This window comes from Chiloscyllium punctatum, unplaced genomic scaffold (assembly GCF_047496795.1).
Source record: "Chiloscyllium punctatum isolate Juve2018m unplaced genomic scaffold, sChiPun1.3 scaffold_355, whole genome shotgun sequence".
NCBI lineage: Eukaryota > Metazoa > Chordata > Chondrichthyes > Orectolobiformes > Hemiscylliidae > Chiloscyllium > Chiloscyllium punctatum.
The window spans coordinates 168,172-194,639 of record NW_027310089.1 but is presented as its reverse complement, the minus strand read 5'-3'; the positions used below and the strand labels follow the sequence as shown (position 1 = coordinate 194,639).

At 39.0% G+C, this 26,468-nt stretch overlaps 1 protein-coding gene across 4 annotated transcripts in view; it reads left to right on the top strand.

Annotated features, from left to right (window-relative positions):
* Positions 1–992: 992 nt before the first annotated feature.
* LOC140472531 (PHD finger protein 21A-like) overlaps positions 993–26,468 on the top strand; it is a 119,750-nt gene continuing 94,274 nt past the window's right edge. For all 4 annotated transcript variants that reach the window (XM_072567499.1, XM_072567501.1, XM_072567498.1 and 1 more), the window contains exon 1: positions 993–1,133. In XM_072567499.1, the coding sequence (XP_072423600.1) occupies positions 1,020–1,133 (114 nt within the window). In that variant the 5' untranslated portion in view covers positions 993–1,019. The remainder of the gene's footprint in view (positions 1,134–26,468) is intronic.

The following is a 26,468-nucleotide window of genomic DNA, read 5'->3' as shown; positions in this document are numbered from 1 at the left end:
CTGTTTACTGAGACAATAAGTATAAAAGATCAAGATACACTTTGAATTAGCTTGATAATTCATGTAGTTTTTTCATCTGTGTTTTTTCGAAACAAAATCCACTCTGGATGTGCTCCCATCACTTAGATCTTAGCCTATTGGCTGAGCAACAGATAGATAAATAATCAGTCTTGATGCTAATCGATTAGGTGCTGAGAAGCATATAGGGGATGGTACTGGTAATTGTTTGGTAGTAAAGAATGAGAGCATCACTGATAAATATGTATTTGTCAAAAATCTTTCGTCTTGCACTCATTAAGACATTTTGCAAAATACAACTTCACAAAGAAAATCCAAAATTTATACTGTATGACAAGAGTACTGATTAGTTGAGAAGTTAGTGTCAGTATTTCAACAGTCTAGTTACTGTTTTTTGTCTTGAATTTGTATTCTTGTAAAATTTCCTGATCAATTTAAGACAAAAAGCTTCATCAAGATCTCTTGGCAGCAGTGTGAAAAGCGTAGCGTTAATTTGTTTTTCTGTTCAGGTGAATCCTTTTGTTTGTTTATAAGATCACCAGATAACAAATGAGTAAGGCCATTTGGCCTTAATTCATTCAAACAGCATTAAACATAATGCATTGTTTGCACCACCAGGCTTTTCATTGCTTTATGCTGAGTGTTGGATCAGTAGTATTTATAACCAGTGAAGGCTAAAATATCAGGCACAGTGCAGAATGGGCAACTGATTTGCAATCACTGTCCAAAATATAAATACTTATACTTTGCTACTTAACTTGGCCGAATGGCATATTTTTGCTCCTATATCTTGAGTATTCCAAGTCCTTTGTAGACTTCTGTATGAATGAGGTTTTGGCTCTTTTTGTTTTCTGTACTTTCTGTTTGATCAGCATTCTTCAAGGAAGTCCAAATAGGCAGACATAGCAAACTAACATGAATGAAGTGTTTTACATTTCTAAAATGCTGATTCTATCTTTTTGTTTCAGAAAAAAGTCGTTGAACAATTGAGAAAAGATTTGATGGTGAAACAAGAACACCATGAAGGCAGACTGCCAATGCAACAACAGCAGGTACCACCACAGCAGCAACAACAGACTGTACCACAACTACTACCACAGCTGACCAGTCCACAGGTAATAGAATTGGAGGATATTTCGGCACTGAAGCAAATCTACTGGCGCATCAAATTCTCATTATAGTTTTATTCTTGAAGATAACCTTATTGTCGTCTTCATTATTATATATGGAACTGTTTGTTGAACCTGTAACTTGTTACACCCCTCGATAGCAATATCTGCACTGACCAATAAGGTAATCCCAATATTGAGCTTGATGGTTGTGTCAGTTTTTCTAATAATCTAAACCCTGCACAAGATTATTTTGTGTAAATTTAGCCAACTTATTTGGGTTAATTGTTAAATTTAGTGCCTATTTCACCCTCCTTACAATTCTGTCTTCTCTAAAAGTCCAAGGACTATTATTGATTTGTATAGTAATCTGAATCCTGTAGATTCTTGTGATACCTTTTGGTATGCACACTAAAATAATGTTTTATCTTTCCTTAGACATTTTAGCTTGGCTTACTAAAGCATCAGATATATACATTTAAAGCTGGTTACAGTCTATTGTTATGAGCTGCATAAAAGATCTTTGTGTATCTTGTCAAAATGTGTGATCACCATGTCAGATAGAAGCTCTTTGGGTACCCAAGAGTATTCTATCAATGTAATATACAACAAAAGTACCTAGTAAGTATTGGAGCACCCAGGTTTGTAAGCTAACATGATTAATCAAGTATCCTTACCCTGTGAGCCTGACGTCGGTGGTGGGCAAGTTGTTGGAGGGAATCCTGAGGGACAGGATGTATATGCATTTGGAAAGGCAAGGACTGATTAGAGATAGTCAACATGGCTTTGTGCGTGGGAAATCATATCTCTCAAACTTGATGGAGTTTTTTGAAGAAGTAACAAAGAAGATTGATGAGGGCAGAGCAGTAGACGTGATCTATATGGACTTCAATAAGGCGTTCGACAAGGTTTCCCCATGGGAGAGTGGTTAGTAAGGTTAGATCTCATGGAATACAGGGAGAACTAGCCACTTGGATACAGAACTGGCTCAAAGGTAGAAGACAGAGGGTGGTCGTGGAGGGTTGTTTTTCAGACTGGAGGCCTGTGACCAGTGGAGTGCCACAAGGATCAGTGCTGGGTCCTCTACTTTTTGTCATTTACATAAATGATTTGGTTGCAAGCATAATAGGTACAGTTTGCAGATGACACTAAAATTGGAGGTGCAGTGGACAGCGAGGAGGGTTAGCTCAGATTACAACAGGATCTTGACCAGGTCGGCCAATGGGCTGAAAGTGGCAGATGGAGTTTAATTGAGATAACTGCGAGGTGCTGCATTTTGGGAAAGCAAATCTTAGCAGGGCTTAGACACTTAATGGTAAGGTGCGAGGGAGTGTTGCTGAACAAAGAGACCTTGGAGTGCAGGTTTTTAGCTCCTTGAAAGTGGAGTCGCAGGTAGATAGGAAAGTGAAGAAGGCGTTTGGTGTGCTTTCTTTTATTAGTCAGAGTATTGAGTACGGGAGCTTGGGAGGTCATATTGCGGCTGTACAGGACATTGGTTAGGCCACTGTTGGAATATTGCATGCAATTCTGGTGTCCTTCCTATTGGAAAGATGTTGTGAAACTTGAAAGGGTTCAGAAAAGATTTACAAGGATGTTGCCAGGGTTGGAGGATCTGAGCTACAGGGAGAGGCTGAACAGGCTGGGGCTGTTTTCCCCAAAGGGTCGGAGGCTGAGGGGTGGCCTTATAGAGATTTACAAAATTATGAGGGGCATGGATAGGATGAATAAACAAAATCTTTTCCCTTGGGTCAGGGAGTCCAGAACTAGAGGGCTTGGGTTTAGGGCGAGAGGGGAAAGATATAAAGGAGACTGAAAGGGCAACTTTTTCGCGCAGAGGGTAGTACGTGTATGGAATGAGCTGCCAGAGGATGTGGTGGAGGCTGGTACAATTGCAACATTTGAGGCATTTGGATGGGTATATGAATAGGAAGGATATGGAGGGATATGGGCCGGGTGCTGGCAGGTGGGACTAGATTGGGTTGGGATATCTGGTTGGCATGGGCGTGTTGGCCCGAAGGGTCTGTTTCCATGCTGGACATCTCGATGACTCATTAAACTTGGAACAGTGTTATCTGTGCCCATTCCTTTTTGAAATGTTCATTATTAATGAGTAGAAATAGCCAGAACTTTGTAGTATGGCCTTTTTACACATATGTTGGCACTGGTCATGAGTCTTAAAAAATTCTGCCTTGTGTGTCAAGTTATTGAACCAAGCGAAGTGGTTCCTTTTCCATTTTTCCCTCTTGATATTCTGCAAATAATATAAATTGACTTTTGTTCAACCTGATTTGTATACTTGCAGTACTGGTCTGTTAACTCCTTGATTTGTTTTCAAGTTCAGAGGCATTTGTGATGTTGCTGTGTGATCATATTCCTTGTTCCTTGTGATGTTGCACACACTGCAGATTCATATCCTATAACTAGGTTTGGCCTTTTTTGGTTGGTAGCTGGATCCATGGCTGGTGAAATTTTTTTATGCTCTGCCAATTTATGGCACTCCTCGTCACTGTTATTTATGTCATGCACCTTCTGGATCTCTGATGTTGATACATTATCAGCCATGTGTATTTATGTGACTGTCTCTTGGCAGGAATTCAATTATCCCTACGATCATAAAACGTGTAATTTATGTATGTGATGGTTAAGAGTATTATGCAATTGTGTGTCCACCTTCAACAGTCATCTTCCTGGTCAAACATCAACACCCTTGGGGATTTTGAGAAATGTTTCCCTTTTGAAGTATCTTCTAGTTGTATGGCTAGTTCAATTACCGTTTGCTCTCATTTCCCATACATTTATTCTTGGACTTCAGTAAAGCCATCAATGTTCCGCATGGTAGACTAATTAGTAAAGTTAGGTCACATGGGATTCACGGTGAACTTGCCGGTTAGATACATAATTTTCTTAGTGGCAGGAGATAGAGGGGTGATGGAGGGTTGCTTTTCAGACTGGAGGTCTCCTACCAGTGGTGTTCCACAGGGACCAGCTCAGGGTCCTATTTTGTTTGTCATTTAAATAAATGACTTGGATAAGGATATAGAAGGCATGGTTAGTAAGTTTGCAGATTACATCAAATTTGGCAGCATAGTAGACAGTGAAGAAGGTTTAGGCAAAAGTGAGGACTGCAGGTGCTGGAAATCAGAGTGGTGCTGGAAAAGCACAGCAGGTCAGGCAGCATCCGAGGAGCAGAAAAATCAACGTTTTGGGCAAAAGCCCTTTATCAGGAATGATTGAGTGAAGGTTTTCTAAGATTAAAAAGGGATCTTGATCTGTTAGGTCACTTGCTGAAAAATGTCAGATGGAGTTGTATCTGTATAATACAGGTTACAGTACTGTCCATCAAACTTTTGATAAATGTGAGGTATTGCATTTTGATGCAACAAACCAGGGTAGGGCTTGTACAATTAATGGTCGGGCCTTGGGTCGTGTTGAAGAACAGAGGGACCAAGTTCTTTGAAGTTTGTGTTACACGTGGACAGAGTGGTTTAAAAAGGCATTTGGCATGCTTGCCTTCATTGCTCAGACCTTTTGAGTATTGGAGTTGGAATGTCATGTGGTGGTTATACAGGATATTGGTGAGGCCTCTTTTGGATACCATCTCCATTTCTGGTCTCTGTTAAAGGAAGGATATTAAGCTGGAGAGGGCTCAGAAGAGATTTACCAAGATGTTGCTGGGTATGGAAGGTTTCAGTTACAAAGTAAGACTGGACAGGCTGGAATTTTTTCACTGGAGTGTAGGAGGGTGTGAGGTGACCTGATAGAAATTTCTAAAAAAATGAAGGGTATAGATAGAGTTAATGGTAGTTGTTATGCTCCCCTTGAAATCCTAGGGAAATATTTTTAAGATAAGAGAGATTTAAAACAAGACATGAAGGGATTTTTTTTTTAACAGAGGGTGGTTTACATGTGGAATGAACTTCCTGAGGAAATGGTGGATGTGGATGCAATTACGATATTTGAATAAGTACATGAATAGAGATATGGGCCAGGAGCAGACAGGTGGGACGGGTTTAGTTTGGGATTATATTCGTCATGGATTGATTGGACCGAAGGGGCTGTTTCTATGCTGTATGACTTTGAGCTATGGTGTAGCTGAGCCATAACCAGAAACTCTGCAATTTTCTTTGAATTTAATTGATTTCCTAATTCATTTGCTTTCAACACCTCCTCAATAATAGCATGTTTCATTATAATAGCTAGTTCCTCTGCATCATAACTTTCATCTGGTCTAGTTTAAGTGCACAAAGTGTAGCTGTCCAATCAAACTTCTGAACTGGTCTGTTTCTTCATGGGATCTAAAATTACCTTTCCCAGTTTATTGAGATGCTGTTCATAATTCCCACACATTGCTCAAATACCATTTAATATGCCCACCGTAAATCATCTCTGTGTGTCATAAACGTGCCTGACAGACACTCACTCTCTCTTTACATCTGTGATGTCAATGGAACATGGCTAGGTCTACTTTAAGCTGAATGCGGCCTACTTTTAGTGCTGTCATCCTAATCAAGTATTACCATTTTCGCTGCATGATTCAACCTATAAACACACTCTTTAATTTTCATAGCTTTATGTCATTATCACCTTTAGGTTTCAAAAATATTTTTTGAATTTTTTTAAACTCCATAAAAATCAATTGACTTAATTCCAAGAAATATTTTGTTAAAATAGGTAAGATCTTCAAAATCGCCTTTTCTGTGTAGGGGGAATCCACTATAACATCTTGCTCACTAAGTTTCTCCTAAAATCTCAAACTACTAGTCACATTAGCGTTTTATTTCCTACTAGGGAGCACTTTTTCTGTGTATATACACATATGTCTGTATGAGGCTGGCTGACTCCTATCTGGTACTTCTGTGTATGCACCAAATTCTTTCCAGCTCCCCAACTCATTTAATTTGGCAACCTGAACTTCTAACTTGTTTGTACCCATAAAACTTCTCAATCATGAGTTTCTATATCTTGTATTCTCAATCTGTTCTATGGCACTTTTTCTTGTAAAGTGACTATTTCTGCTCACAATGTTCACCTACCTATCTCCTGGGTTACTGAAAAATTCTATGATCTGAATTCTTTTGCAAGTTTGCAATTATTTTTGGGGCCATGACAGCTTTCAGAACTCTTACTATAGAATTGGGCCTTAGACATCTTTACTATTTATCATTGTCGACTAATTAAATCTAATTGCTATGTTTACCAGTACATAGCAAAAATGTGTCTTCCCTTATCCAATTCCTTCATGTCTATTGCTACAACTCAATCCGTCTCTTGCTAATGGGTGACTCACTGTGAACCATGACACTGCTTCTCATATCTTTATATCACACTTATTACTGACTTAATCTTAGGGCTTCAGGCTCACTACCTTTATTCCTGATGAAGGGCTTTTGCCTGAAATGTCGATTTCGAAGCTACTTGGATGCTGCCTGAACTGCTGTGCTCTTCCAGCACCACTAAATATATATATATATATATATAGTCTACTCGTTTTCATTTGTTTGGATTTTTAATCTGATAAGGCAGATGGGCAAATTGGTAATGTAATTGTAAGATATGTACCCTCTTTTCCTTTGAACTCTTACCTCCGAATGTGAATGACTGCTTAATATTTTAATTAGAGAATGTACATCTTAATTCTGATTTTCCCTCCACAGATATGGTGCTGCCAAACTTGCTGATCTTTTCCAACAATTTGTTTAGGTTCCCAAAACAATTGCCTTGTCTACTTTTTCACTAGTGGGAGCACTTTTCTCCCCATTTCTTAGAGTCATAGAGATGTACAGCACGGAAACAGACCCTTTGGTCCAACTCATCCATGCAGACTTGATATCCCAACTAATCTAGTCACACTTGCCATATCCCTCCAAACCCTTCCTTTTCAGTGACCCATCCAGATGCCTTTACAATGTTGCAATTGTACCAGCCTCCACCACTTCCTCTGGCAGCTCATTCCATACACATACCATCCTCTGCGTGAAAAAGTTGTCCCTTAGGTCTCTTTTATATCTCTTTTTCCCCCTCCTCATCCTAAACCTATGCCCTCTAATTCTGCACTCCTGCACCACAGGGAAAAGAGTTTGTCTATTTATCCTATCCATGCCCCTCATGATTTTATAAACCTCTATAAGGCCACCCCTCAGCCTTTGACACTCCAAGGAAAACAGCACCAGCCTATTGAACCTCTCCCAATAACTCAAATCCTCCAACCCTGGCAACATCCTTGTCAATCTTTTCTGAGACCTTTCTAGTTTCGCAACATCCTTCTGATAGGAAGAAGGCCAGAATTCCAAAAGTGCCCTAACCAATGTCCTGTACAGCAGCAACCTCCTAACTCCTGTATTCAATCCTCTGACCAATAAGGGAAAGCATACCAAATGCCGCCTTCACTATGTTAAGGACAAAAGGGTAACTAGTGAGAGAATAGGGCCCTTCAAAGATCAGCAAGGTGGCAGCTGCGTATGTGTGGAGCTGCGCGAGATAGGGGAGATAGTAAATGAGTATTTTGCATCAGTGTTTACTGTGAAGAATGACATGGAAGATATCAAATGGAGGGAAATAGATGGTAACATCTTGAAAAATGTTCACATTACGTAGAGGAAGTGCTAGATGTCTTGAAACGCATAAAGGTGGATAAACCCCCAGGACCTGATCAGGTGTACGCTAGAACTCTGTGGGAAGCTAGGGAAGTGCTAAGTTATTTGTATTATCAATAGTCACAGGTGAGGTGCCAGAGGACGGCTAACGTGGTTCCACTATTTAAGAAAGGTGGAAAGGACAGATCAGGGAACTATAGACCAGTGAGCTTGACCTCTGTGGTGAGCAAGTTGTTAAGAGAGAATCCTGAGGGACAGGATTTACACGTGTTTGGAAAGGCAAGGGCTGATTAGGGATAGTCACTATGGCATTGTGCATGACAAATCATGTCTCACTTGATTGAATATTTTGAAGAAGTAACAAAGAGGATTGATGAGGACAGAGCATTGGATGTGATCTATATGGACTTCAGTAAGGCATTCGACAAGGATCTCCATGGGAGACTAGTTAGCAAGGTGAGATCTCACGTGATACAGGGAGAATTAGCCATTTGGATACAGAACTGACTGGAAGGTAGAAGACAGAGCGTGGTGGTGGTGGAGGGTTGTTTTTCAGACTGGAGCCCTGTGACCAGTGGAGTGCCACAAGGATCGGTGCTGAGTCCACTACCTTTTGTGATTTCTATCAATGATTTGGATGTGAGTATAAGAGGTATAGTTAGCAAGTTTGCAGATTACACCAAAATGGAGGTGTAGTGGACAGTGAAGAAGGTCATCTCCGATTACAACAGGATCTTGATCAGATTGGCTAATGGGCTGAGGCGTAGCAGATGGAATTTAATTTAGATAAATGGGAGGTGCTGCATTTTGGAAAAGCAAATCTTAGCAGGACTGATACATTTAATGGTAAGGTCCTAGGGAGTGTTGCTGAACAAAGAGACCTTGGATTGCACGTTCATAGCTCCTTGAAAGTGGAGTCGCAGGTAGACAGGATAATGAAGAAGGCGTTTGGTATGCTTTCCTTTATTGGTCAGAGTATTGAGTACAGGAGTTGAGAGGTCATTTTGCTGATGTACTGGACGTTGTTTAGGCAAAGTTGGAATATTGCGTGCAATTAGAGTCTCCTTCCTATTGGAAGGATGTTGTGAAAGTTGAAAGGGCTCAGAAAAGATTTACAAGGATGTTGCCAGGGTTGGAGGAGTTGAGCAATAGGGAAAGATTGAAGATTCTGTTTTCCCTGGAGCGTTGGAGGCTAAGAGGTGACCTTATACAGGTTTACAAAATTGAGGGGCATGGATAGGGTAAACAGACAAGGTCTTTTCCCTGGACTGGGGGAGTCCAGAACTAGAGGGCATAGGTTTAGGGTGAGAGGGGAAAGATATAAAAGGGACCCAAGGGGCAACTTTTTCACACAGTAGTACGTGTATGGAATGAGCTGCTAGAGGATGTAAGGGAGGCTGGTACAATTGCAACATTTAAAAGACATCTGGATGGGTCTCTGAAAGGAAGGGTTTGGAGGGATATGGGCCCAGTGCTGGCAAGTCTGACTAGATTAGGTTGGGATATCAGGTCTGCATGGATGCGTTGGACCAAAGGGTCTTTTTCCGTGCTGTACATCTCTACGGCTCTAAACAACTTCAACAAAACCTCCTTGCTCTTGCAGTTTATAGGTTTAATAAGAATATGTGTGTACATTGCTTTAACCTCCTCTGTCTGTCTTGCCATCCTCAATGGCTTGTGTACTTATTCACCAAGGATCTTTCCTCTTGCACTGGCTTTATAATTGAACCCTTTCACTGTCATTCCTTCTAAATGTAATCACTTCACATCTCCTCATTGAACTTCACCTGCCTCTTCTCCGCGGGGTCCTCATCTATGTCTCTTGTTTGCTCTTCAATGTTCGTAATACTTTCACGTTTGATATATTTCACAGACTTTGAAATTTTGCTCTGTACATCGATGTGACTATTACTGATATATATACACCAGGAAAGCATGGGTCCCAGCACTGATCACTGGGGTACTCTAATCCAAATATTTTCTAGCTCAGAAAATATCAATGCTGTTACTGTTTGTTTTTATTCCATCAACTACAGCTTTTCTTTTTCTAGTCCGTTGTGTGATGCTTTTAAATAACAAACAACACGTTAACAGCATTCCTATCATTAGCCATACCATGACCAAGCGCAGGAAAATGGAATTAGAATATTTAGGTGGTTAGGGCATTTTTCTGTGCCAAATATCTCCATGATGCTACGCTTAACCAGTTCAACTACCTCCTTGAAAAAGCTGCAACTAATTCATTAAACATTATTTTCACTTAAGAAATCCCTGCTTTCCTTGATCTGCATTTGTCTATGTGACCATTCATTTTTGTCCCGATTATTGTTTCTGGAAGCTTGCTCACCACAAAAGTTAAACTGATTGCTGGCTTACCTTTCAACGTTTTTGGATAATTATGCAATATCTGTATTCTCGAATCCTCTTGAACCACTCCAAGTCTAACAAAGAATGAAAAGTTATGCCCAGTGCATCTGCAGTTTCTACTGTCACATCTGTGAGTAGCATCTCATCCACTCCTGATGCCCTCTCAACTTTGAGTGCAAATAGCCTGTCCATTGCCATCATAATATCAATTATAAAACCCTGTACTGTCTGAATTGCCATCTCTTTTACTGTTGCATGGGTAACATCTTTCTTTGTCATACAACATGGAAACTGTCCTTCAGTCCAACTTGTCCATACAGACCAGGTTTCAAACCTGAACTAGTCCCATTCTTGGTCATGACAATTGCAAAGTATTCACTTGATAACTCATCTATGCCTTCTCACTCCCCTTTTCAGTCTGCAATTAGTGCTACTCTTCTTAATATGCCTCAAGAAAACTTCAGCATTCCCTTTTGGTTGCAAGTCAATTTTCACATACTCTTTGCCTGTCTGATTTGCCTTTTCACCTCCCCTCTAAAATTTCTATGTTCAGCTTGATTCTCAAATGTAATAACTAATAACTGAGCAATAAATGCAGGCCCAGCCAGCGGAGTTCGCATCCACTGAATGAGCGTCGTAAGTGTAATTTTTCTTCTTTATCTTAGCTTCTATTTCTCTAGGAGGCCCTAACTTTGTTTGCCCTACCTTTCCTTTTCAAGGCATAATATACTTTGATTCTCTTTAAAGGCAGCCCATTTTACAGCTTCATTTTACCTGCCAACTTTTCTCTAATTCAGTCCAGATCCTTCCTTCCCCAAAATAATTTGGCTCTCTCTCAATTAATTATTCTTCCTCTGTTCATTTTTCTTTTCCATGGTTACCTTAAATACTGATAACACGGTCCTCAATGTTATCTCACTGATATTTGTTCCACTTAAGCCGCGTCATTTCTGTGCACCATGTCTAGAAGTACCTATTTTCTCATTGAACTGGAAATACACTGTTGTAGACAATTTTCCTGAGCATTCTGTTGGAACTCTTGGCTTTCCCTGCCTGATTTTTCCTTCGCCAGTTTTGCTGCTTCTGACCAGAAAGTGTTTACTGCCATCAGTTTTGTAATGGAAAAAGAAATTGCATTTATGTTGCAACGTTCCCAACCTGTGGCATCCTGAAGGGGTATACAGCCACTGAAGTGATTTTTTGAAGTGTAATAACTGTTGAAATACTGTGATTGGTATGGTAAACCTTATTAACATCAATTATGCTTATTTCATGAAGCAAAACTTTTATGAGCAGATTGACTGAATTTGCTTCGGCAGACATCTCATTGGCATCTTCTTTAGCAATTAGGAATGAACAAGAAGTGGCACTATTCTATGAATAATTAATGTAAAAACCCTGCTGAAAAAAAATATTTTTTACTGAGGAGCGTTTGAAATAAATTTGATAACTTTTTTTTTCAAAATGTTCATGTTTGAGTATCTTTTTCCTTTGAAAATGATAATTTAATTCTTAGGACTTTTAAAAAGCTGGACAACAGATTATTATTTAAACAATAATAAACTCCAAAGTTTCACCCGTGCACTGTAATTGAGGAGTATTGGGTTGCTCACTTGTTTTGTCATAGGATAAAGTAGGCATTTTATTTTCAACATGTCTCAATTTCGTTGTTACTATTCAACATTAAGGATTTTTCTCAAGCACAAGATTTGTGAGCCAATTATTTTACTTCAGTTGCAATAGAATGAACAAAGGAGATTTGAGCATGATTGTTGAAGTAAAGCGAGCATAACTTTGTAGTTTACCCAGCTTTAGTACTTTATTTGGTTTTCTCTTAAACAGATGGGCACTTGCACAGTTTTCATTATTTAAAATCCATTTATATTTAATTTTGCCATGTTCTTTCCTTGTTATCCCCATTGTTTTTTAAATCATGTTGATTAGGTTCCGGCACACATTTGTTATATTGGAAATTTTTTCTACTTTTATTGTTTTGAAAAAAATTGTATTTTGTAGATAGTGGAATTAAAGCAACGATTAGGCCAATGTCTTTTGGTTGGAGTCTTAAGCCTGTGTTTTTAGGATTTATTTATTTGATTTGATTTGAACAAAGGTCGATATGAAAGCTCTTGGGATACTTTCAGAGCAGCTGTAAACAAAATACTAATTTGATATACTGTATATTAGCCAGTGAAATTATATACTTGGCTGCCACAGCTAATTTCAACACCTTTAAAATAAAAAAAAACAGCCATGCTGTTTGACTAAGAGACTCCAATACTAAATCTTGTTTGAGTTGGTTCAAACCTGTTTGATCAGTAACATAAGTGCCTTATTCCATATTTATGTTGACTTCAATTCCCAAAGACTATATTGAGAATTTTAATGGTCCCTAAGTGTGGTCTTGGATATTCTGCAAAAGCTGTTGGAACGTATTGTATACTCTTTTTATTTTTAAAGAATATTTTCTTTCCACCTTAGGATTCCCTGTGTTCTTCGAAGAGACTGGATAGTACTCTAATTCTCAGGTTCTGCCCGTGATAATAGATTAAGCTGCATGTAACCCTGGTTAAACCACATACATGTAAAATAATATAGATGGTGTTGATGTTCATTATTGCCAAAAAAATGGAGACGCATTGGATGATGTGCAAGAATAATACCAGACCTGGGAAGGTACAATGTCCTTGACAGTTAGAACTGCTCAGAAAAGAAAACACTCAGAGATGGTTTAAATTATGGAGTTGAAAGGGTATATTCAGATTTCTCCTCTTCCCAAGGAGTATCCAAACCTACAGATCATAAATATGAGTCATTAATAAATCGATAAGGAATTTGAGAGAGAATGTAATACATGAGATGGATATAGTGCATGCAGGAGAGCTGTATCTATGTTCAGCATGTAAGATCTTTTCAGTTATGTAATGCATCTTTATTCACCATAAATAGACGGTTTTGAGTCTGGAAATCATTGATTCCCTTACTAAGTATAAACATTGAAATTGATAAGAGATTGGTGGGGCAAATGAAAATGATCTTTTCATACAGATTTATGGTCAGGGTCAGCAAAGAAACATTTGGAACAAGGTTGGAAAAGATCTGTTTTAAAGTAACAAATGTATTTTTATTTTGTTTGGAAAATCTTACCTAATTTAAAGAACCAGAAACCAGCCATTTGACACATTTAAATTGGCACAGATACTTTTTCATTAATTACCTGATTCACTTCTGGAAAGTGTGTAGAATGAGCTGCCAGTGAAAATGGTAGATGCAGGTACAGTTACAACATTTAAAAGATATTTAAATAAGTGCATGAACAGGAAAGGTTTAGAGGACTATGGGCCAAATGCAGGCAAATGGGACAAGTTTAGTTTGGGAAACTTGGTCAATGTGAACGAGTTGGACCATTCTGCATTGCTCTATGACTCGAAATTACTGGTTTTGAATTGTTTTTGAGTATTGAAATGGGATTTTGTGTGAACCTCAAATTTAGAAATTGTGTAGTTGATACATCAAAGTTTTGTGATAAATTTGCTGGTTTTTGCCTTGTATTTTTCTTTCTTCATCCTTCCCATGGGTCATGTAGATTAGGTTTCTATGCATGCTAGTGTTTGTAGGAGAAATAAACTGCCCATATGACAGAATTTGCAATCATCTTCATAAACTAAAATTTGTTTTGAGTAGACATTGACACTCAATTTAGTGCGATTTGATAGTGTTGGTGCTATTCAAGAATGAATCTGCTAGATACAAGTGACATTTTTCAAAAACATAAGATGAGCATGACACCAAGATTATGAACCACTGTGTCCAATCAATCTTTTTAAAATCTTATGAGCAGGAAAATAGAGAAAAATAAGGAAAAATAGGTGACATGTTGAGAACAGGGAAAGGCTCAGGAAAAATGTACAGAAGGAATCTTCGGTGTTACAAAGCAACTGAGAATGTACACAGGCTGAAAAAGATAATAAAAGTAAATTGTCTAGTATTATAGTAATGCGAGTAGAGAGTATGAAGTAGGCAGCGCTTGCCAATGTTGCTCTTCGTGGCCTATTATGGGCATATTCCATAACAGGAGAGAACCATGAGTGTGGCAGTCTGCTCAGAGGCAGAAATCTCATGTCTGTCAATACTTATTGAGCAGAGGAAGATGCTTGCTACTCATTAACTTGCTATGGTGAGAAAGGTCCATTTCAGGAATACATAGATACATGACATGAAGAACTTAAAAATTGACGATTGCATTTGATAATCATTATGGCTCTATGATTTTGTCATCAACTAAAGTGTGGAAGCAGGCCATTTAGCCCACTGAGTCCACACCGACCCTCGGAAGAGCATCTCACTCATATCCAAACCCCTACCCTCTCCCTGTAACCTTGCATTTCCCACCGTTAATCAACATAGCCTGCACATCCCTGGACCCTATGGACTGGCAATTTAGCATGGCCAGTCCACCTAACCTGCACACTGTGGTAGGAAACCCTCATGGAGAGAATGTGCAAACTCCACATGCTCCAGGCTGGAATTGAAACCGGGTCTCTGGCACTGGAGTATTAAATGAGATGGAGGAAGGTTGTGAATTACTGCTGTATTGAGGAGACTCCAATATGTCAGCAAACGGTATAGTATGGTTTCCACAGTACAAGGGAACGACAAAGCTCTCTTTGATAATTACAGATCAGTACCTCATATGCATAGGAGACCAGTTAACAGCAGCCAAAGAATGAATGTGTGAAAGTTTTGAATAAATGATAATTGTAATGCAGAAATCTCACCTTGCTGACTACATGGACAGTTTTAGATTTATTGAATCATGAGGTGGTTACAGCACACAAAGAAGCCTTTTGGCAATTCTGTTGTGCCGTTTCTGTGAAATGGCTATAGACAAAACTTAGTCACCTTTTCCACATAACAAGCTTTTTCTCTTCATATAATTAGTTAATTGTATTTTGAGGGCCTCAGTTAATTTGTGCCCCTAACATGTTGAAGCCATGCATTCCAGATCCTAACCATTCACATCAAAATGTTTTTCTTCATGTCACCATTGCTTTTAATGCCACCTACCTTTAATTGATTTACTCTGCTTCTCCTTCCTGATGGTCTGTACGTTTAAAGGATAAATTCCATCCTAACAGTCTCCAAAGTCCAAAGGGAAATGTACTTCACAGTAGTTGACAGAGACCTTGACCATGTTCAACCCATCTGACGCATTTCTGTCCACACCCATTCTCCTCCTCCTCCCCTGAACACTGATAGGGTTCCCTTTGTCTTCATTTCCACCACTCGAGTCTCCACATTCCAAAGATTATCCTGTGCCATTTAACAACCCCTTTGTCTTTTACACTGAGTCTCCACAACACCTGTTCCATTTGTCCCTTCTCTGCCTCTTTGAAAGTACTAAAAACACCTGGTTCCAAACCTTTCAGTCCTGAAGAAGTCATGTAGGATTCAAAGCGTTAACTGTTTCTGTCCACAAATGCTGCTAGACTTGCTGAGTTTCTCCAGTATTTGTTTGTTTCAGATTTTCAGCATCTGCATTATTTTGCTTTTATTTTTATTTTTGAAAATAGTTTCCATAGCACTACCAGAATACGATGCTTTCCTTTGTTCCATATGTACAAATTCCAGCAAGTCATATTCTTTTGTTAGTATGGGTTTCATGTTGTATTACATGCACTAATAGCATTGAATTTTGAAGTGTTGAGGTCTCTAGTGATTTTGATAAAAAATGTCTTGCTACTCCTTGACCATAATTCCATCTGTTTGAAGTGAGAGGCATTTCATTCATCACAGATCATTAAAAATTACTGTAATTACACAATTCATTATCACAACGTTATTAGCCCTTTTGTGTTTGGCCACACTCATCCCAGATTATAACTGATTAATTTGTAATATAACCCCCTATTTCTCAAGCCAAGAATCCTATATGCTTTGCTAGCCACTCTCTCAACTTGTTCTCCTAACTTTAAACTGCCTGTCTGCTGAGCTTTTCCAGCAATTTCTCAGATTTACAGCAAGTCAGGCAGCTTCCTGAAATGTTAACTTTGATTCCTCTCCATAGAAGCTGCCAGACCTGCTGAGCTTTTCCAGAATTTTGATTTTTGCCTGATTCACAGCATCTGCAGTTCATTTGGTTTTTATTAAGTAGCAAATGAAATCTAATTTAAATGGTAGATAAATATGAAATGATTCATTTCGGTAGGAAAAAACTAGTAGAGATATGAGGGGTACTATTACAAAAGGGCTGCATGAATGGGTTGTTCTTCAAAGGGTCAGTGTGCACCTGTTGGGCCGAATGGCCTGTTTCCACACTAGGAATTCTGATTCTTTCGTCCTTTTGAGTATTACTGGAAGTCATACAACTCTGGTCAAATGCTCTGGCGATCACACCCAACTACTCAAAATTGCATCAATAGGACAAATAGTTTGATTCCACCACCAACATGACCAATTGTTTCTCTTTTTGTACTACAACCATAAAGAGACTTTTGTCATGCTACTTTAATGAATTCAAAAATAATCTGTTTACTATAAAATAGTAAACGATTCTAAAAATATGTGGCAATCTTTGGAGGGGTTTTTTTCCCTTTTGACTGCCTAGGTTTTTGAAACCAAAGTTGTGACCTGAAAAAGTTGCTAGACAATTCTCTTCCAAAATCAGATTTTCCAGCATCTTCATAAAATCCTTATCTCACTAAAAGCATCTAATCTGTGATCCTGAATTAGAATGAGAATGGCATGATGGCTCAGTGGTTCGCACTGCTACCTCAGCATCAGGGACCTGGGTTTGATTCCTACCTCGGGCGACTGCCTGTGTGGAGTTTGCACATTCTCCTTGTGACTGCATGAGTTTCCTCCTACAACTGAAAGATGTGCAAGTCAGGTGAATAGGCCATGCTAAATTGACCATAGTGTTAGGTGCATTAGAAATGCAGGGATAAATAAGGGGAACGGGTCTGGGTGGGTTACTCCTCGGAGGGTCAGTGTGGACTTACTGAGCCGAAGGGCCTGTTTCCATACTGTAAAGAATCTAATGTAAACTGTTTAAATTCCATCCAACAAACAAACAAACAAAAGCCCACACACGTGATGTCATTGAACCAAGACACTGAAAAGGATACAACAGTCTGAAAAACAAAAGTTGAATTTGTTACATTCCCAGTCCAGTGAGTTTCTTGTTGATAAAATCCAGTTCGTGTCAGCCATAGACTGTTAGAAGATTTTCAAGAAAGCTTCACTTCAAGCTGGTTCCAAGCCTTTGGGAAGTGTTCATAGTTCATTGTCTTGGGGGTTGACAAGTGAGGCAAAATGCTAAGACATGGATATTTTATCAGATTCCCAGTTACTTCAACCAAGAAATAGAGAAACTTGCAGCTTTACTGCAAGATTTGGAGGTTTCTCTTCCTCCTCCCTGACAACCTAGGTTTTTGAAACACAAATCAAGGTCAGAAAGGATTGCAATGCAATTGTCAGCAAAAGAACTCCTAATCTTTTCCAAAGCCAGGTTTTCTAGTAATTGAGGACAATAAATCCCAGCTGTTAACTCCCAGGAAAATTTATTTAATTATTCACATTAAATTACAAGAAAGACTTGATTATTTTGTAAATGTAAAATCTCATGTAGATTACATATAAATATTTGGGATCTATAAATTCTTGGCTAAAAGGGTGGTAGAGGCAGAGTCTCAGCGTATTTTTTAAAAACGAGATTTATGGAATACAATTTGTTGGGGTGGGAATTGAAAGATTCCGAGAAATGATTACTGGCTTGTTAATTATGTTGAAAAAAGGGTGGTGATTGCTAGAACAGTTAAGTTGAAAATTCTTTCAGGGCTTTTGACAATTTTTCCATTGGGATCATTCACAATGTTTATTTTCATGCTGGCTTTTTAAAAACAAATTGTATTTTTGAGAGTTGAGAAGGAAGGCATCCAGTTAAAAGATGACTAATGATGAAAAATTGTTTGTTCTCCCAGAGACTAAACAATAAACAATTTGCTAATTCGTGCTCACTGTTAGAAAACCCTTTTATTGTTACTTATCTGAAGTGGGAAATGAGCAGTCAGTTTTTAATGGAAATGCTGTGGGGGGCCTTCGTTAAGGCAAAGAACTCAAAAGTATGATAAGTATTCCTCGTGGATTATAGCTTGCTGGAATATCATCTCAACTTTAAATGAGCCTTAACTTGTTTTGCCTTTAGAGGCTGAAATCATCCAAGTAGTTTGAGTATATTTAGTTTAGTTGAAAGGAGGTTTTTACTTTTAGGCACACCATACTCTTCTCCCACCCTGGGATCTTGTACAGGTAGTTATGTAACATTGAGGTCATTTCCAAAAAGTCAAATGGTCGAATTGCTTGTGAGTGATCCCACTGAAATTGAGTGTGTTCCTGGCAGATGTTTTCTAACCATTCAGTGAAGTTTTAATGAAGACTTGGTCAGACCAAAGCTATGATTAGAGCATGCCATGTAATCCTACATAGTATGTTGGTTGTAAAAACATTTGGAGCCTAAAATCGCACAGAAGAGTAACCAGACTCCTCTATGATGTTTTAAAAGTTAAGCTGTGAAAAGCAGCCAGATAAACTGGGATACTTTCTTGAAATGAAAATGTATTATAAAGGTATGCAAAGATATTTGGTAGAGAAAATGAAAGGGACAAAATTTTGTAATATTCTGACACGACATGTTCAAGGCTGTGGAGAGGTGACGTGTACATGCCACATGCACTCCTCTACTGTCTCACATTTGTGAACTGTGATAGAAGGGATGTATAAAATATGATTATTACTAAAGGTTTTCATTCAGTTGAGAGAAAAACAGATATTCAAGTAGCAGTGTTTTGTTTCTCCTAGTGTGTGAAGTTTTCTAAGCCAGTAGATTTTGAGATAGAAATTGTTAGTTTGTTGAACCTGAAAGATTTATGCCATCAGACTCCAATTACAAAATTGTGTCTCGAAGATTGACTGGCAGAAGGCAGACTTTGGGAATGAAGAGGACTTTTTCAGGATGCCAGTCAACTGATTAGTGTTGCGACATTACACATTAATGATTTGGATGAAGGAACTGAGGGCCTTGTTGCTAAGTTTGCAGAAGACACAAAGACGGAGGGGCAGAAAGGGTTGAAGAATCAGGGAGACTGCAGAAGGACTTGGCTATGGTAGTACAGTGTGCAAAGTAGTGGCAAATGGAATACAATGTGGGAAAGTGTGAAGTTATGCACTTTGGTAGGAAGAATAGAGACATAGACAACTTCTAACTGAGGAAAAACTTTGGAAATCCAAAGTGCAAAGGGACTTGGGAGTCCTAGTTCAGGAATTTCTTAAGGCTGCTATGTTTCTCAAATTCATTCTCTTGCCTTCGCACCATAACCCTTGTTCCTCTTACTTATCAAGAACCTTTCTGTCTCTGTTTTAAATACACTCTAACTTTGCTTCCACAGCCTTTTGGAGCAATGAGGTCAATAGATTCACTGCCCTCTGGCTGAAGAAATACTTCATCTCAGTTCTAAAGAATTGGACCTTCATTCTGGGTCTGTGCCCTTGGGTCCTAGTTCTGGCTATTGAGGGAGTGCAGCGTAGGTTCACGAGGTCAATTCCTGGAATGGCAGGATTGCCTTACACGGAAAGACTGAAGCGACTGGGCTTGTATACCCTTGAGTTTAGAAGACTGAGAGGGGATCTGATTGAAACGTATAGGCTTATGAAAGGATTGGACACTCTGGCAGGAGGGAACATATTTCCGTTGATGGGGGAGTGCCGAACCAGAGGACACAACTTAAAAATACGGGGTAGACCATTTAGGACAGAGATGAGGAGAAACTACTTCACCCAGAGAGTGGTGGCTGTGTGGAATGCTCTGCCCCAGAGGGCAGTGGAGGCCCAGTCTCTGGATTCTTTTAAGAAAGAATTGGATAGAGCTCTTAAAGATAGTGGAGTCAAGGGGTACGGAGATAAGGCTGGAACAGGATACTAATTAGGAATGATCAGCCATGATCATATTGAATGGCGGTGCAGGCTCGAAGGGCAGAATGGCCTACTCCTGCATCTATTGTCTATTGTCTATTGTCTATTGATGTGTGGGTTCAGTTGACAGTTCAGAAGGCAAATGCAATGTTAGCATTCATTTCAAGAGAACGAGAATACAAGAGTAGGGATCCATGGCTGATGCTGTATAAAAGTGTGGCCAGACCGCATTTGGAATATTGTGAGCAGTTTTAGGCCCCATAACTAGGGAAGGATGTGCTGGCATTTGATGGGGATCCACAGGAGGTTCAAATGAATGATTCTGGGATGAAGGGCTTGTCAGATGAGGAGTGGTTGAGGACTCTGGGTCTGTACTTGATGGAACTTAGTAGGATATGGGGGGAATCAAATTGAAACTTATAGAATACGGAGAGGCCTGGGTGGAGTGGACTAGTAAGAGAGAATAGGACCCAAGGGCACAGACCCAGAATGAAGGTCCAATTCTTTAGAACTGAGATGAAGTATTTCTTCAGCCAGAGGGCAGTGAATCTATTGACCTCATTGCTCCAAAAGGCTGTGGAAGCAAAGTTAGAGTGTATTTAAAACAGAGACAGAAAGGTTCTTGATAAGTAAGAGGAACAAGGGTTATGGTGCGAAGGCAAGAGAATGAATTTGAGAAACATAGCAGCCATGATTGAATGTTGGAGTAGACTCAATGGAGTGAATGGCCTAATTCTGTTACTATGTCTTATGGTCTTATTGTTTAATAATGAGAAACTGGAAGGAAGCAGTTAAGGAAAAACTGCAGTTGAGATAAGAGTATAATTTCTCTGATCTTTCTATCTGCAACAAATATAAAGAGGGAGCTTGGTTCATTTGTTTTTGTATAGTAAACTTGTATTCCGTTGTTAAAGAGCATGTGAATTGTTTCAATGACGAACTGCCACATTAATGAATTAAAAACAAACTTACTTTACGTTGGAATCATTGGTAAATTGGTAGACAGTAATCTTCAATTGCTTGATCTATATTCAGGTGTAAATAGCCAGTCTATGTAAAGATCACTAACTTGTGATGCTCATCAACAAAAGGCATTAAGAGGAGTTGTGCATGGGCTGGGTGCACATCTGCAACTGTTACTGACACTTTTCTGACCAGCATGCAGTTAAAAAGTAAAAACATTTTGTGATATTTAAGAGGGTCACTTCTGGAACTATCTTTAGACCTAGTGACACCTTTCCTCCCTTCACTAAAGGGCCTTGTTTATTTGAACAAGTGCAGGGGTTTCCTCCACAGCCCAACAAATTTGGGCAATAATAGGACTCAAACCTTTGATATTGATTTTGAGTAACTCCACATTGTGTTGGATTGTTTCCTTAAATATTTCAAGAATGCTTTTATTTTTAGCAGATACCTTGGTGAAAATATCTATTTACCACACTCAGACAACTTGTATTCACTACTGGAATTTCTTTTTGGAAAACAGTATTGTTTTGCAAGTTCAAACATTGCAAAATTTCACTAGTAAAAGATGTTGGGGATAGTTTTAAACAACCTGGTTGCATTTGAAGGGATTTAAATATGTAAGTCCAGTAACAGGAGATGTAAGAATATATTTTTGTTTATGTAGGTTACTGTATGAAAACACTCGTCCATTGTTAAACATGGAGCTATAAATAATTTTATTAAACTTACCTGTAAGAGCTGTCATATATTGAGAACCATTAGCCTTTAGTTACCAAAGTATCTGGCACACTATAGTCCCAAGTCAGGTGGATATGATCCTGTTTGAGGTTGAATTTGAGTAAAATAATTCACAAGTATAGAGATGTGGGTAGTATTTGACAGGAAAAAACAATTTCAGTATTTATTAGACTAGTCTTATTTTAATGTCATAATGTTGTTTAAACAAAAGTATACAGCCACTCACTGACCAGATAACTATCAGTAAAATTAATCTGAGGTTGGATTTGAAACATGTGTTCCTTGTTCAAGTAGATAGGTACCATTTCTAGCCACTCCACTTATAGGCAACCAGAATTAATTACAAAATGAGAAATAAAACCAATTCCATTTATACTTATAATTTTAAAACAAGTCTACAGAATGTTTTTGGCCTTATTACTTTGAAAGAAAATGCAATCTGTTGTTCTGTTCTTTATTAGGCCCTAGTACCTTGGATGTCCCTCAGCCAGCCATTGTCGTAAAATCGTGCATATTCCATTGTAGACATGGCACTCACTGGGGGAAAGAAATGTATTTAACGCAATTTTATTTGACTTCCCCAAACCACAAAGTTTTCCTCGTAGTTAATTTAACATCTGTAAATTTGCAATTCTATGCACTAAGTGCGCTGACTTACAGTTAAATAAGGAAAATCTTCATGTTTATATGTAGGCTTTTTTTTGTAGGGTATGCTGCTGAAAAAACTGTATCTTGTAAGATATGTTGCTGCAAAACTGCACAGTGAACTTGGTAATTAGTTAAACCTCATCAGGTTAATCAGTCTTTCTTTATGATTTCCACCTGATATTTCTATGGACATCCGAGATGCATCCTTCCATTAGCCATTCCTAATTTGCAACCTCTTGGATTTGACTTTGTTTTCAGATTCAGCTCCACTAGGTGACAGAACCTGCTACTCTGATCACATCATTGAGTGGTCAGTTTGGCAATTCACACCTGTGCTAGCTCTCCAAAAGAGCTATTTACTTCAGTCAACCCCAATATTTATCCACTGTCCATTGATAGCCTATCATATATTTCACTTTTTCTGCTATTTTTGGTCATATTGTTCAGGACACAACGACCATCTGTACTTAAACAAAACAATTAACTTCATTTACTTAACAAATCCCGAAATAATGCCCAGTGGTTAACAATCTATTTTTCCAAATTACTTCATTTAAACAGTAACTTCTATTTATATTGTTGGGAGATGATAGAGTCATGGTAATGTCATAAGCTAATACGCTGGAGAGTTGGATTCAAATCCCACCACAACAGTTGAAGGAATTTAAATTCAATGAATAAACCTGGAATTAAAAACTAGTCTAATGGTGGTCATAAAATCATCTTTTGTTGTAAAAACCTATCTGGTTCATCAATATTCTCTAAAGAATAAAATCTGCTATCTTGTCTGGTCTCCATGTAATTCCAAACCTGGACCAATGTCATTAACTCTTAGCCATCCTCTGAAATGGCTTAATAAAATACTAGGCCAGTTAGGGATTTACGAGATTAACTGGCCTTGCCAGCAATGCCCACATTAAGGAATAAAAAATATGCTTTTACCGGTGCTCTCTGATCTTGGTCTACCATTTTCACTTATCCATGTGGACAGAATCTAACATTTCCATTTTCAAGATCCCAATCATGTAACCCTTGATATCTATATTTTTTCTGTAAAATGTTTCCGTTCTTTGTCTATCTTGATAGCTAATGTCCTTTCAACTTAGAATTAGTTTAGCAGTCCTCCTATGAAACCTTTCTGGGACTTGTCCATTCACATGATGAGAGGTATCAAAGCTAGATGTTTTATTTTCTAGACTTGGTGAGCCTAAAAATACATATGAAAGGAAATGTACCTTTTTGTTCTCTCCATGCACCCCAAGACTTTTGGCTTTTGTAACAGCCTTACAACTGTTAATGGTTGTTAACGGCTAGCTTTGGGTGTTTTTTCTGCAGGAGAAAGTGAGGACTGCAAATGCTGTGCTTTTCAAGCACCACACTCTTCAACAATTTTCTTTCATTCACTCACAATCGTATATTTGTTTTAATTGTTACCATATCACTGAACTGGCAGGTTGAGAATTGCACAAGAGTCCTGCTGATGGGCGTGTGAGTAGAAAAGACTTCAAAACAATTATTAGAATCATAATTTTGTTGCACTTTGCTCTCCCTATCTTAAGGGTTTATTTATATTAGAACTGAAAAGGTAACATCAACATATAAATTAGAAGCAATTAAGTAATACTGTCCTTTTTAAAAAAATTTTTCCTACCAATGTGACAATTTGAAGACTGGGCTAGAGATATTAGAAGTTATGGGATGGGGCAAAGTTGAAAGAGGTAAAATGTTTCCAGTGGATGATGAATTTAAAGCAAAGGCATAGATTTTGAAATTAAATTTGAGGTTTAGGAGAGGGCAAGAGAAACTTTATGTACCTGTTATTTTGAATCTCTGTACTCCATACTGGAAATGGTAAATTAAGACCATGTTAATCACCAAAAACCGTTAAGTAGTTGGATGGTTGAAGGAAAGCAAAATAAAACATGAAAACAGTTTAGGCAAGTTCGATTCAACTGTGAGCTCTTCTAGAGGATAAGCATTAACGTGGACTTACTGGATTAGTGGTGCTGGAAGAGCACAGCAGTTCAGGCAACATCCAACAAGCAGCGAAATCGACGTTTCGGGCAAAAGCCCTTCATCAGGAATAAAGGCAGTGAGCCTGAAGTGTGTAGAGATGAGCTAGAGGAGGGTGGGGTGGGGAGAGAGTAGCATAGAGTACAATGGGTGAGTGGGGGAGGAGATGAAGGTGATAGGTCAAGGAGGAGAGGGTGGAGTGGATAGGTGGAAAAGGAGATAGGCAGGTCGGACAAGTCAAGGAGACAGTGCTGAGCTGGAAGTTTGAAACTAGGATGAGGTGGGGGAAGGGGAAATGAGGAAGCTGTTGAAGTCCACATTGATGCCCTGGGGTTGAAGTGTTGCGAGGCGGAAGATGAGGCGTTCTTCCTCCAGGCGTCTGGTGGTGAGGGAGCGGCGGTGAAGGAGGCCCAGGACCTCCATGTCCTCGGCAGAGTGGGAGGCAGAGTTGAAATGTTGGGCCAAGGGGCGGTTTGGTTGATTGGTGCGGGTGTCTCGGAGATGTTCCCTAAAGCGCTCTGCTAGGAGGCACCCAGTCTCCCCAATGTAGAGGAGACCACATCGGGAGCAACGGATACAATAAATGCTATTGGTGGATGTGCAGGTGAAACTTTGATGAATGTGGAAGGCTCCTTTAGGGCCTTGGATAGAGGTGAGGGAGGAGGTGTGGGCACAGGTTTTATAGTTCCTGCGGTGGCAGGGGAAAGTGCCAGAATGGGAGGGTGGGTCGTAGGGGGGTGTGGACCTGACCAGGTAGTCACGGAGGGAACGGTCTTTGCGGAAGGCGGAAAGGGGTGGGGAGGGAAATATATCCCTGGTGGTGGGGTCTTTTTGGAGGTGGCGGAAATGTCGGAGGATGATTGTAGAGCTGAAAGAGACTGTTTCCGTGTTGGAATTCTGTGTACTGTTGTTGGTACAGCCAGTGCAGATCTTTTTATTGTGGATAGAAAATCAACCTTGAGTGATATGGATGGATGTCAGTTGATCATTAACCCAACTGTTGTTTTATTAAGTCCTTCCACTTCAAAGCTATTGAGAGATTCAATTAGACGTTGAACAGACCTTGGATCTGCCAAATAGGAGAGGGTAAAGGGTGCATCTGTCAGTAGGCCAAGTATTTTCTAACATGTTTTCTGTTCGTTTTAACTGCATTCTTTTACTTTTGTTTAGTCTGCCACAGTAAGAACTCAGAATGTGAACCTGGTGGATTTTCCTAATCCTTGGAATTTCCAAGCATTATTGTACTGAAGCCCCCATTTGGAGCTGTGTTGTAACAGTTTCAAGATAAATGGTTTAAAACTCTATTGCAGCAATGTCATTTTGAAGGGAAGTCGCAACTTAAACATTACTCAAAATGTTGTAGAACCTTGGAAAGAAAGAAGTTGCAATTTTGAATCAGTCAAAATGAATAGAAACTAGAACCCATACATGTTGTCAAAGATGAGAGTTCTTGATGTCTACGGCATAAATGCATACTGAACTTTTCAACTCATTTGTTACTTGTAGTAGATTGCTGGGTTTAAGGGCAATATGATGTGTGATCTTGTTGCCAATGATGGCCATCTTCGTGATATCAGGTGGAAAATTCTCTGTTATTGCGTGTAACTCTTGCACATTGGCTTCAATGGATTTTCAGTTGATCACAAACTTCTAGCTATTAAAACTAAGTAAATAGGGTGCCCTGCATCCAAAATATTTGGTGGTAACCCTGTGCATCATAGTACAAAATAAGACTTAAATTATGATTATTATAATTCATTCTGTTGCTCTGCTGGTAATGTATTCAACAATAATTGAGACAAGACAGTCATGGAACAACCACCTTGCTCTTAAGGGAAATATACAGGCATGGAACTGGAATCTGTGGTAGTGAAGCAGCTTTTCAGTAAATATCATAACTTTATCCAGTGCAGGCGGTCATGAATGAACGAACTTTTTGCATACATTTTTCTAACAGATAATATTACCAGGAGTAAATATTCTAGCCTTGGCTCATTATAAATAGGTTTGAATACTTTCTGTGCATAGCATTTCTCACTCTAAAATA